At 37.1% G+C, this 14,065-nt stretch overlaps 1 protein-coding gene across 3 annotated transcripts in view; it reads right to left on the bottom strand.

Annotated features, from left to right (window-relative positions):
• Positions 1-14,065, bottom strand: part of RABGAP1 (RAB GTPase activating protein 1) — a 166,449-nt gene that overhangs the window by 118,975 nt on the left and 33,409 nt on the right. For all 3 annotated transcript variants that reach the window (XM_075560458.1, XM_075560457.1, XM_075560459.1), the window contains exons 3-4: positions 3,186-3,420; positions 1,917-2,121 (exon numbers count right to left, since the gene is read on the bottom strand). In XM_075560458.1, the coding sequence (XP_075416573.1) occupies positions 1,917-2,121; positions 3,186-3,420 (440 nt within the window). The remainder of the gene's footprint in view (positions 1-1,916; positions 2,122-3,185; positions 3,421-14,065) is intronic.

The raw sequence follows: 14,065 nt of genomic DNA, 5'->3' as shown, positions 1-14,065 counted from the left end.
TGCAAATGTATTTGGTTCAGAAATAGTGATTTATATGAAAATTTCAAATATGCCAGTGGCTAGTACAAAAAGCATGTAAGGTTAATTCATATAGCTATTATTCTTAGTTCTCTCATATAAAAAGGTAAAATGTCTAATAGATTAATTATACATTGTGTAGTTATAAATAAAATTTTAGTCATATATTTTGACAGGGGTTCAGAGTATAAAATTAATTGAAGAAAGCATGTTACAACATGATTCCACTGCTGGTAAAAATATCACAAATGACCAATGATCAATTTTTATGAGGGTTACCATCCTTGAAAGATATACTTGTGTGTGTGTGTGTGTGTGTGTGTGTGTGTGTGTCTAAGTACACATAAACCCAAGACCCAAACCAAACCCACTGCCACAGAGTTGATTCCAACTCAAAATGAACCCTCTATAGGGCTCCCGAGACTGTAAATCATTAAAGGAACAGACAACCTCGTTATCTCCCAAGGAGCAGTGGTGGGTATGAACGGCTTGCCTTGCAGTTAACAGATGAACACCTAATCCGGAGTACAGCCAGGGCAATTTACACATAACTCATTACCACTGAGTCTATTTTGACTCACAAGGACCTATCGGACAGTGTAGAATTAACCCTGTGCATTTCTGAAGCAGCAACTTTTTATGGGAACTGAAAGCCTCCTCTTTCTCCCTTGAAGTGGCGAGTGGTTTTGAACTGCTAGAAGGCCAATGTATAATCACTATGCCAACCAGGGTTCTGATTCCTTACACATATACATACACACATGTAATACACAAAGAGGGTCTGGTCTTAATAAACCATGATGGTTTATTTAAGGAAAGAGTAAAATAAAGAGTATTTTAAGGAAAGAGTAAAATAAAGAGTATTTCCTGATTTAAAAACAATATGCATATTTCATTTGTAATAGGAAAAAAATTTAACATTATCAGATAGTTGAGATAGACATCTGATTAGCAATTTAATTGTTATAATTTATTTTCATTAAATGCACAATATTCAGTTATAGAGCCTTCTATTGGCCTCAGTTCCCTCATCTTAAAAATTAAAGACCTGGACTAAAATAACTAACATTTACAAATAGATTTTTTGCAATATCCAAAATCTATATGAAACTCCATATGGAACTATGCCGTGGTAGTATTTGTATTGGAAATACACAGACTATAAATTTAACTTATTAGGCAGACTCTTGAGTTAACATATTTCAGCTATCTCCAAAACATTTAATCTCCCAATATGCAAGATTGAATCTGGAGAAAGCATCTACAAAAAAACTGTTACACGACCCCTGTGCTGCTTCTCAATTCAGACCGGAGATGGGGGCTCACGACAAAGGAATCCTGGAATAGGAGTGGGAATAGCAATATCAGAAGGGTAGGATGAAGGGAGAAAGGAGGAACTGATAGCAATGGTCGACACATACCCACACACCCCTCTTGAGGGGGAAGAACAGAAAACATGGGGGAAGGGAGACAACAGTTGTGTGAGAGGTGAAAATAATAATTTATAATCTATAAAGGGGTTATGGGGGGAGGGGAAAATTAGGAGCTGATCCCAAGGGCTCAATGGAAAGTAAATGTCTAGAAAAGAATGATGGCAACATACGTGCAAACACGCCTGGTGCAACTGCTGTATGGATTGTAACCAGAGTTGTAGGAGTCCCAATAATATGGTGTTAAGAAAAACAACAAAACTTTTAATAAAGAAAAAAACTGTTACAAGCAAATGATTAATTTTTGAGGGTCACTATCGTCAAAAGACTTAAATGCTGACAGCTAAACATTACATGAATGAAATTTGAAATGATTGTATATTTTATTCATTAAAGCATCTTCCTAAAATGATAACATGGTTCAGGTCAGATGTAAATATTACAAACATTTCAAAAAGGCAGCCTTACCTCACAGTTCCTTCAGATACATTCGGCACCGAGAGAGTTACATCTAGTGATATCTGACACTGGCTTCTTAAAATAGACATCATCCTTAAAGCTTCCACTTCACTCCTGGGGGCATTGACTGAGGCACAGCCTAAGTAAGTTAGCTTACTGAAAACTACACTGTCTTCATCAGCCACTGGTGTGAAAGGACTTGCCACTTCAGAATCTGAAACAAATAATAAGATGATAATGATTTTTGTTGACATATTTTATTGAAATGAATAGCAAGTAAAACTTTAAGAATAAGTATTTAAGTTCTAAAACTAAGTAATGAGAGAATGTATCACAGAAGAAATGCCCAGGAATGTCCATCTCACAGTAACTAGTTATCAGCAGTCAACTCCCATTTATGGTGACCTCAAGTGTGTCAGAGAAGAACTGTGCCCCTTGGTTTTCAATGGCTGATTTCTCTGAAGTATGTCACCAGGCCCTTCTTCTGAGGTACTTGAGAGTCTTAAACCTCCAACCTTTTAATTAGCAGTCAAGCATGTGAATCGTGCACCACCCATGGACTCTAAACACATACTATATAACTCTCCTATTAAATCAACTTTTACTGGTTCTGCTGCATCAGTGCCAAACCTTAAAAGGACCTCAGATTAAGATCTGATTTACGTTCCTGCCATTTCTAATATGGTTTTGACTTCAGAACATATTTAGGTCAAATGTAAATTTAATATTATACAACTCTGAGAAATCCTCTCTCTGATTTTGTACTGCTAAAATTGTTCTCATTATTTGAGCCGCTTCATTGTGCTCATCCCCTAGCTTTTACATTCCCACTAAAAGGTACAGGTTTAATCCTACTTTTTTATTAAGGTTTTCTAATTGTTTGCCATGCTATGCCTTGCCACCCTGATTCTACTTTCCCTCTTTCTACCAGGCAATTCCGCCCATAAAGCTATACAGGGCTACAGCAAACATCTATTCAGCAAGCATTATCCCTTCAATTCTCTATCTACACCCTTTCTTAAGTTCCTTCTTTTGCCTGAAAAAACAAAACTTTCAATCTACTGACATCAAGACTCTCGGTGTCGTCTCTTTATACAACACAATAGAAAGAATCAGTATGGCACAGGCACTTACTCTTTCACACACCCTTGACCTGAGGGGATCTTAAGAGTCTAAGCACATGGTGCCCCTTGCTTCAAATCCCAGCTCGTACAAAGTGGACACTCAAATATTGAAAACAGCTACCTTCAGCATTGTAAACAGTGCAGCAACCCTCACCTCCTTGTCCAGGTTTCACTGGCAGGCTCATCTCTGGTTTCTGGATCCCGGCTAATGGCACAGGGTTAATAGTGGATGAAGCTGAGAGCTGATTAGAAAGAGGCGCATCTCCTTCGCCATCCAGGTGTGATCTTTCCACAAGTTCCTTGTCCCCTGGCTGGTCATCCATTGGAGGATCCATTAGCACATCTGCTAGCTCTTTTTGCAGCTGCTGTTCACTCCCATTCCCTACAATCTAAGGGTCACAAATACATGCAGTCAGCAAAGTATGAGAAGCCAACACCGAATAAAATGGGTCCACAAACTAAAGAAAATAACCAGCATTTCTTTTGAAGCAAAGTTATGTTCTCAAAAAATAAAAAAGAAAAAAGACAAAACTTTTAACATATAGGAACTGCAGCTGTTCTTATTTTCCAGGAAAATGTATGTAGTGAATTCCATACCAATAATCTGGTAACCTACCAAAATTATTAAAGTCTTTTAGTGTCAAACTAAGAAGGTCAATATATGCAATTGTTATGTGAGAAACAATGCTTTGAAGGGGAATACCTTTGGAAGCATTTCTTACCCCAAAAAATGGAAGTGGGTGTATTTGTTTCCAAAAGTTAGCAGCAATTTCCAAATGTATGTTCACACATCTGTTATAAGAAGTAGTTCAGGTGGTGCAGTGGGTTAAGGGTTAAGCTGCCAACTTCGAGGCTGGCAATTCAAATGCAGCAGGCACTATACAGGAGAAAGATGTGGCTTTCTGCTCTGAAAGTAACAGTTTTACAAATTCCAAGAGGTCATTCTACTTTATCCTAAGAGTCAGAATCAACTCAATAGCAGCCAGTTTGGTTTGGTTAGGTTATAATAAATCTCTTGTAGTCATTCTCTGAACAGGTTTTTAAAGTTCTGAGGATCTGCATAAAACTAGGGTGATTGATGTATAAAAAGTCCTGGGGGGAAAAAAGGAACCCTATTTCAATAATGTCAACTAGTTTCCTGGAGTCAAGAAGGTTTATTATTACTTGTCCAACAAATAAGCAAGCACAAAACCAAGTGGAGACTGATCAATGCTAAGAAACATCACTAGTACCAAGCCAAGAAATGGTGGAAAATTAACAAAATAATTAAAGAAGGTCATGAGAAAAAAAAGGGTTGACTTAGGTGGTTTCCTGAAGAGCAAAGCTTGGCAAAATTACAATGGTTGGGGCTATGAAACTGCTGAAATGAATGAGGTCTATTAAATAAAATACCAGAGTTAGGAAGCAACATTCCATTAAGAGCAGTACCCCTAGACTACTAGGCAGCCCAGACCAAACACCTTTTATTATTTTTAGCTTTTACAACTCTACGAATTTCAGGTGCATTTGGGTATAAATTATGATTGGGAAAAGGTCTTAAAGCTTTTTTTGTTGACATTTTCCCAGAGATTCTAACACTTAAATTACTCCTGCCTTGGGAATAAATATGAGACAAGTGATCAGCCTCATGGCTTCAATGACAATTTCTATTTCTGTGAATTTCATTTTTTTAAACTTTGGGATGACTGCTAATCGAACTATCAGTGCATTAAGCAAGTTTAACTCTTTGTTATGTCTAATTCTGTATATTCAAAACTGTAAACAAATTTTTCCCAGAAGCTTTGCTTTAAAATGTTTTATACAGTGCTTATTAACAGAAACTAGTGCTTAGTTCCATTTATTTTATTATTACTTCAAAGATGAAGAAGAAATGCTGCAATCACAGTTAAGGTTACTGTTTTCTCAGGGAAAGGGAAATGGCACAGAGCATGATAGATACAGTGTCCTGAAACAGATGAAGAAAGGAAAATATGCCTATATTTCAGCAATCAAGAATTAAAAGTGGGAACAAAACTAATCCCACTTCTATGGGGTGGATTCTGGGTTCTCAACCTGTGGGTCGCGACCCCTTCCCTTGGGGGTCGATCCACCCTTTCACATGGTCTTGGTAGGAACCCAGTCACCGCTTCTCTATCTCTCTTCGGGCGGGTCCACCCACATGCAGATATGCCTACATACAAGTACCTGGTGTGAAGATCGTTACTCATGTTATACCATGCTTCACGACAAAATTTCATTTATTTGTAATTACAAATAAATATTTCATAACATATAATTACATTTTGTTTTTGTGATTAATCCACTATGCTTTAGTTATGTTCAATTTGTAACAGTGAAAACACATCCTGCATATCAGATATTTACATGACAATTCATAACAGTCGCAAAATGACAGTTATGAAGTAGCAACAAAAATAATTTTATGGTTGAGGGTCACCACCACGAGGGACTGTATTAAAGGGCCGCATCTTTAGGAAGGTTGAGAACCACTGCTCTAATGGATTAAAAATTGCTCGACAGATATTCCAAGGCCACGAATCTTCCCCCCCTCAGAGTATACAGTGCAAACGCTGGCTGACCTTTTTGTTAGCAGTCAAACAATTTAACCACTGCACCACCAGGACTCCTTACAAGTGGGAAGCCTATCATCTACAGTGACAAAGTAGAGAAAAGATTCTGTTTCACATGCTGTAAAGTATTACTTTGCTTGTTTGTATTAAGGGGTAAGTAAGCCCAAGTTTTTATTGGATAGGTTAGGTCTACATTGTAATATATTCACCATTCACAAAAACAATACTTAAGCCTAAATGGAAACACGTTTATATGTTTTTCTTTTGTGTCTGTCTATGTTTCTGGTGCATTCTTCCCTACTGTATCAATACTATAAATAACTGTTCTCTATTTCCTTAGCTCCTCCTTAAAGGCTGGGCAAATGTAATGAACACACAGAATGTTGGCATCCAAACAATGTTTAAAAATAGCCAGCTAACGTATGTCTTGGACAATTAGGTCACACAGTGCTTAGCAATTATCATGTTAGTTCACTTGTAAGCCTTTAATCCAATTGCAAAATTAATACTGGTAGCATTACAATGCACGAGGGGCTTCAAAACGTTCACGGAAAGATGACATCTTTTACTTCCATTTCCCCACAAACTTTTCGTTCCCTCATATGACTTAAACAAGTTAAACTTTGTGTTTGTTTGATTAAGTCTAAAAACAATCAATTGTGGTTAAGCATTGGACTGCTATCTGCAAGGCTGGTAATTCAAACTCATCTCCAGCTCTATGAGATACCGATAAAGTGTGGCTTTGATTTTGGGGGCTTACGGTAGTCCAAACTGGGACACGTTCAGCATATCCTGTCAAGGTTCTTCTTAAGCTTTTGATATGTCTCAGGATCACATTGTTAAGTGAGACTGTAGGCTCTAACCCAGAGGTTCAATCCCGGGAAATGGTGATGCTACTAGACTGGGGACCACACTCTCTGATAATCCATCTTAAATCAATGGTTCTTAGCCCTGGCTATGTAATAGAATTACCAATAGTACCAAGGAGTTTGCTAAAAATCCAAATACCTACTCCTCTTTCTGTCTCACCACTTACACCATTGATAAGACAAAATCAGCCTCTCAGAAGATATGGTCTGGACCTGTGTGTTTTTAAGAATCCTCAGTGAGAAAAACTTACTCAGATCATAATTCCAAGCAAAAATTCAAACAGAATTATTTCCCAGAGTGTCCACACAAGCATCAAAATGATCTCTGGCTCTGTTGGAAAATTCTGGTCCTCGAGGTCCCACCCAGAAGAACCTCTGTGCTGGGGCTCAAGAGTGAAGCATCCTGTACCATTTCCACACACAGTAACCTGAGAACTACTGGGTTAAGATAATTTATTTTCCAACATGAATGGTTGGTTCATCAGGATAAAAGAGCTTGCTGCACTGGTCTTTACATATGTGCCTACCTGCACTAACTACTTTCCCAGCCTCTCTTATAGCTGGTTTACCATATAACAATTTTATACCGTGAGATGTGAACAGAATCTGCTGGGGAGACGGGTTGCTTTTCCTGATTTAAAATAACAAGCAAAACTGGTGCCCTCCCTCCTCTTCTTTTTGCCTTAAAATATAGTAATACACATGGAACCAAGGTAGATGTCTTATGACCAGGCAATGGCAGGAATCTGAAGAAAAAAGACAACAAACCAAAGATGATGGTGTGCATAACAAAAAAGAAACTGGATCTTTAATAGTATAGAAGAGGGGCTGGGAAACTTTTTCTGTGAAGTTTCAGATGATAAACATTGTAAGCTTTGCAGGTCATATGGTCTGTGTTGTATCTACTCAAACTGCTGTTTTGTAATATGAGAAAAACGAAAAGAGAACTCCTACACGAATGAACGCAGCTATGTTCCAGTCAAATTCTATTTACAATGACAGGATCAAGGGTCACAGTTTATCTTTGGTATAGGTTAAGAGCTTAAATAAACCAGCAACTAATTATTTCCAGACTTTCTGTTATATAAGGAACCTGTTATTAGAGCTTTTTGCGTCTTGCTATGAACAGCATTCCTAATAGACACCACAATCATCTCTAAAGTAAATGTGGTCTCAGGTAGAGTCAAGACATCATGGCATTAGCAAAATAGTTCACATACAAACTCCAAAACCAAACTCAGAATTCCGATTTAAACTAACTAAACAGGATAGAGAAGAACTTCCCCTGTGGGTTTCTGCCATCTGTAAATCTTTTTTCCCCAGTATATTTGCTGCTGAAGTGAGCACTGCATCTGTAAATCTTTACGAGAGTAGAAAGCCCCATCACTGTCTAGTGGCCAGCTGGTGGTTTTGAATTGCTGACCTTGAAGGTAGCAGCCCAATGCATAACAGTCAAAGTGTTTTTTTAAACGTTGGTGGGAAACAGTTCCATTGGCATATATTCAGAAATCATACAATTCAACAGTGCAGTCATGTCAAGAAGAGTGTGCAATTTTAACTACAGTCAATTCTAGAGCATTTTATTCATTCTTATACTCATCATTTTCAGCTGTCCAATTCTCTCCTACTCCCCCTGTGATGCTCCAAAGGAACCATTAACCTAGTTATTGTCTCTATAGATTTATCTATCTTTGATTCTTATATAAAAACATACAAAATATAATAAAAAAATAAAAACCATAATTGAAAAGAAAGTGAAAAATATAAAAGCTAGAACAAATTTAAATGGCTAATTAGGGAAATCAAATGACAGGGTACGAAATTTTAACCTATCTGCATCTACAATAAACCACTTTAAGATGATGGAATTCTGCTTATATATTTTTATTTACAGATATGTGGCATTATATTTATTACATATAGAACAAAAATCCATGAAATTATTTTAAACATTAAAAAAAAGATAATGGAATTTTTCCATGAACATCTTGAAGACCCCTACATCAATGGAAGACTAGAGAGTACAAAAATAGCTCCACACATATATACACCAATTGATTTTCAATAATATTGACAAAGTATTTTGATGTAGAAAGGCAATTCAACAAATGATGCTAAAACAGTTAACACCGAACATCCCTATTCAAGAACATCTCAACCAAAACTTCACTCTATACAAAATTAACTCAAAATAACTCACTTTGTATATCAAAAAACTATAAAGCTATAAGAGCGAGATTATTTGGGACACAAAAATATGAATAAAAAATCTGATTATCAAAATTAAAAACTTTTCTTCAAAAGATACTCTTAAGAGAATGAAAAAGTCATAAAAACTGGAGAACATAATTACAATTTATTTATCTGTTAAAGGAGCTTATATCGAGAATATACAGAACTCTCTCAGCTTATCAACACAAGCAGCTCAATGTTTTATTAAGTGGACAAAAAGATTTGAAGACACTTTGCCAAAGACATTCAAATGACAAATTAGCATATAAAACTTGACATGATCAGTCAGTAAGGAAACTGAAACCACAATGAGATGTCTCTCTACACCTCTATGAATAACTAGGATTAAAAACAAAATAAAATGTCAACATGCCCAGTGCTGTTGAACACAAGGAGCAACTGGCAATGTGATATATTGTTGGTGGAAATAAAAAAGGTATAGTCACTTTTTACCAGTTCGTTATAAAGCTAAATATATACTAGCTATTTGATTCACTCCTATTTTACAGAACATAAATAAATAAAATATATCTACATATAAATGTATGAATGTTTATAACAGGATTATTTGTAACTACTCTAAATAGAATACAATGCAAATGTTCATTTTCTAGTGAATGGACAAACTGAGATATGTATACACAATGGAAATATTACCCAGCACTGCCCACACCCCCAATACCCCCAAAAGGGATGTATGACTCATTTAACAACATGGATGAATATCAAAAGTATTCTAAGTAAAAGAAGACAGATTCAAAGGATACCATTTACATGGCATTCTGGAAAAGGCAACAAAACCAGTTATCAGATCAGGGGTTTCTAGGGTCTAGGAAGGGTGGGAAGGGATTAAGCAAAAAGAGGTACAAAGGAAACTTTTTGGAGAGATGACAATATTCTGTATCTTGATTGTGGTGGTTACATGAGAGATATCACTTGTCAAAAGTCAAAGAATCATATGCTTAAAGCTGTCTTATTACTGTGTGTAAATTTTAAAGCAGAAAATGAGTTAAAGAAAGACAGAATGTTTTCTATAAAAGATGTGAAAAAAGATGAGAATCCACATAATGCCAATATCCCGAAGGTGGATTTCGTCATATTCCTGTTGCCCAACTTTTCCATCATTTCTGACATAAGATGTCAGCAAAGCATTCTCCCTCTACCTAGCCACTGGGGCTAGCTCAGCCTTTACAAGTTAACAGACATTGGGTTAAGTCATTAGAATGGCTTACAGAACTCAGAAGAAATTTTACTACACCAAGTTTCATTATAGAAGAAAGATCTATCAGGATCATGAGGAAGACATGATGCACAGGCAAGACTGGGAAAGTCCCCAGTGTAGACCTGACATGTCTCAGGGAAGGCACTCTGTCTCCCTTCACTAACCAACAAGTATCCTGAGCTTTAGTATTCAAGCTTTTATTGACCAGGACACTGCACATGGAGTCTGGTCTGGTCAGAGCCCATTCATAAACACAAACCCTCATGTATGGCCTGGAAGTCCTAGACCAAGTCACCCCAACTGCTTTAAAGGTCTCAAAGCCAAGGATATAGGACAAAATGTAGGATAAAACTAGTCATAAATTGATCCGACATAAAGGCTTTCATTTCACATAAACCTACTGCAAAGGTACTGGTGTTGTTAGGTAGCAGAACAGGAACTTGGGGCTGTCCATCTACATAAGTGATTCTCAACCTTCCTGATGCTGCGACCCTTTAACAAAAAGTTCATGTGTGGTCACCCCCCAACCATAAAATTATTTTCGTTGCTTCTTCATAATTGCAATTTTGCCACTGTTATGAAATCAGGCGACCCCTGTGAAAGAGTGGTTCAACCCTCAAAGGGACTACGACCCACAGATTGAGAACCTTTGCTCTACATGCTAAGGCCATCCAGCCCCCTTTACAGGAAGTTGGACACCAATAAAAGCTAGAGAGCATGCACAAATTGAGGCATTGGCCACAATCTAGATCAGATGGGCTTTATTCAGCCAATGGGGTCAGCCAATGAGGTCAACCAGTACCACTGACCACGCCTCGCAGTGGAGGGCCCTGAAAAGCCAGAATGGGGAGCCCACCTTCCTCTTTTTCCAGCTGCTTCGTGCTGCGGTTTCTCTGGCCTCAGGTCTCCATGTGTGCATGTGATGTGCTCTGAGGGTGCCCGTGTTCTTAACTGTAAAACCTAAAACTTCTTTATCCTTTATAAGGCTCACTTGGATCACAAACCAGGATTCAGTGTGCTTTCTCATGGGAAGTCAGGGGCTGAAATATTTCTCACCCTAGAAACCTAACAGTTGCCTGTCTGCTTTCTCTCCCATATGACTATTAAGATTAAATTGAAAATTTACATCTGAGCAAACATTGCCTTATTTTTTAATCCTTCCGTGGTTCAAGGAGCCCTGGTAGCATAGTAGGTTATGCAATGGGGTGCTAACCACAAGATCAGCAGTTTGAATCCAACAACCCCATCTGAGGGAGAAAGATGGACCTTTCTACCACCTTAAACAATTACAGCCTCGGAAACCCACAGGACATTCTACTCTGTCCCGGAGGGTCACTCCGAGTCAGAATCAGCTCCATGGGAAGTGGGAGGAAGGGTCTCTCAATGCCCACAAGATATGGCCCAAATTCATTAGTCTTTACACAACCCTGCTCAACCTACTTGTCTTCTTGTTAGTCACATCAAACTATTTAACTTGCTCAGTGTGTTACACTTTTAAGGTTTCATATTCTGTATGTTGTTCTCTTTCCTGGAAAGAAGTCTTCTGCTTCTCCTGTGTTATCTTTTAACAAAGCTTAAATTCTGTTACATCCTTTAGAGAGGGTTTAATCACTATGGTATTAGGATATCATGTTTATTCTGGCATTGCTACTTATTTTGGAAAATATTTCAACAATGGGCCCTTTGTGAGAGATCAGGAATTATTAAAAGGTAGAGACAATGTCTTACCTTTACAGTTCCCAGGCTTTGGACAGTGACAGGTACAAAATATACCATCAATAATACATGTTTCCTGAATTGAATTTTATATATGAAAAGAATAGAAAAGAGCGAATATACTTTTACACAGATTTTGGTTCATTACAGAAAAAGAAATTGGAATAAAAAAGGTAACTTAAGAATTATAACACAAACCTATACACACCCATATTCATCGTAGTCCTGTTCACAAAACAAGATGATGATAATAGCCTAAATGCCCATTAGAAGATTGAATAATGAACTTGTGTACATATACTGAATGGAAACCCATGCATTGCTAAAAACAATGATGAAAAAAAAAAGAAGAAGCACCCCATGGCACCAACGGGGCTGAGGATTATTATGCTAAGTGAAATTAGTCCATCATGAAAGAGCAAATATTATATGAAACCACTGTTATACGGAAGGGAAAAAAGAGAAACCAAAGATAAAGACTTTCAGACCAAAGGGAACAGAAGACAAAAGAAGGATGATAAAACAACAGGCTAGCTGGTTGGCAGTGGGTGTTAAATTGGGTGACAGGGAAGAAGACAGTACAAAAACAGAGAAGAGAAATCGAGGAGCTGGGAGAAGGATAAACTACAATGGGGGTTGATTAGTAGCCTAACTACTGAATACAAAGTTCATGATATGAAATGTAAAGCCCCACCTAATTTACAAATGAAAAAAAATTGTTCTAAGACAATAAACAAGTGACTTCATCTACAATTACTCTGAACAGAAAATACTGGGTAAGGCCAAAGAACACTGTGTGGAACAATTATTTCAAAATCTAAAGACTTCTAACTTTATTTAGCACAAAAGTCTATATAAACAAAATGTAAGGATAGTATAACTGAGATCACATTTAAATGTGAATTTGTCTCCAGGTAAGACACACTGAAAAAAAGAGGGAGAAAGTTCTTTACAAAGAGTTCTGAAGTGAGAAAGAAAAACAATGAACATAAAGTAGTCAACTTAGCAACTACTATAAATAAATGGTTTCTGGAAAAAAAAAAAGAAATTCTGAGTAAAATGACTTGGAAAACAGAAACAAGGGGGGGGGGGGTTCCAGAGCAAGCCTGTGGCGCAGTATAGGGGTCATCAGTCACATTTTAAGCTATTCACCTGACATCACCTTCTGGGCTTATACAATGGGTAGCCTATATAGCTTTCCTTACTAGTCCTACTTGGGCTCGAGTCAGACAGACTTGTACATGAGACATGGCTCTGACACCATCTCTGTGACTGTGGACAAATTAACCTGTGGGAGCCACAAATGTCATTTATAATGAGAATGTTAATATCTATCTCACAGGGTTGTTATGGGATAAATGAGGTAATAATAATCTTATATTTATATCATCAAAGCATGGTATTATGTTTGTTCTTTATTATGTGGTTTTAATAGGGACTATCTCATTTAATTCTCACAGCACTGTGCCTGCCAATTAGTACGCATTCTCCAGCCCATTCTCAGATTATCTCTAAATAAACTTGAATCTGCCTGTTTGAAAGCAACAATAAACAAATTAATTCTTCCACTTTATGTTCCAGATAAATCTAAGAACATATCTACTATTCATATGCAAAAGATGCATTATTGGTATAACATTTGTTCTTTTTAAATATTATCAAATAAAGGTAATAATTTAAATGGTAAAATTGGCTGCAAGTTTATTTCCTTGAGAGCAACACTGTATTTGTGGAATCAAAGAGAAAATGTTCCAAACCAACATCCAGCATCACTTCCTGGTGGTAATTTTCTACTTATAACTTTATCCCCTTTCCCTTCACTGCAACAACACAAAATAGGCCCCATGTGATTCGTCAGTTACATAGTCTTAGGCGGCTGAGGACCCTTTTCTTAGCAAGAAAATGTTTTACAGGATCTGATAGTGTGTGCTTGAAAACTTCCAAGATGATCAAAAGATTAAAGACAAACCAACAATCTTAAATTCCTGCTACTTACTTCACATGAAGTGTCAATGGGAATGAAAACGGCTCAAACTGAGTCAAAAGCTGAGTCACCAGGAAACACATAAAAGCCTAGTTTGTCAGAAACCCAAGGTACAAGAGGAAAAAAACAGTATTACAATCTGATCGCTTATTCTGTGATCTTTGATAAATCACTGAATATCTTTGTCTCATTTTATAAACAACTGTTCTTATTTATTCTTCTCTATCTTATTATGTGATGGATAAAAATTCCAAGAAGTTATGATAAAGGAATTACTAGCATTGTAAGAAAAAGGTGGGGCAAAGGGTGGGAAAAAACTTGTGAACTCATCCTGAAAAGCTAAAAATAACCCCCAATATCTTGGGCCACTTCCATAGAACACTGAGATTATGGATGGGTTTTACTTTTCTTATTGTGTGATTACACACACACACACACACT

The sequence above is a fragment of the Tenrec ecaudatus genome, chromosome 10 (genome assembly GCF_050624435.1).
Source record: "Tenrec ecaudatus isolate mTenEca1 chromosome 10, mTenEca1.hap1, whole genome shotgun sequence".
In the NCBI taxonomy this organism is placed as follows: Eukaryota; Metazoa; Chordata; class Mammalia; order Afrosoricida; family Tenrecidae; genus Tenrec; species Tenrec ecaudatus.
The sequence above is the reverse complement of the archived record's forward strand: the minus strand, read 5'-3'. Positions and strand labels throughout refer to the sequence as shown.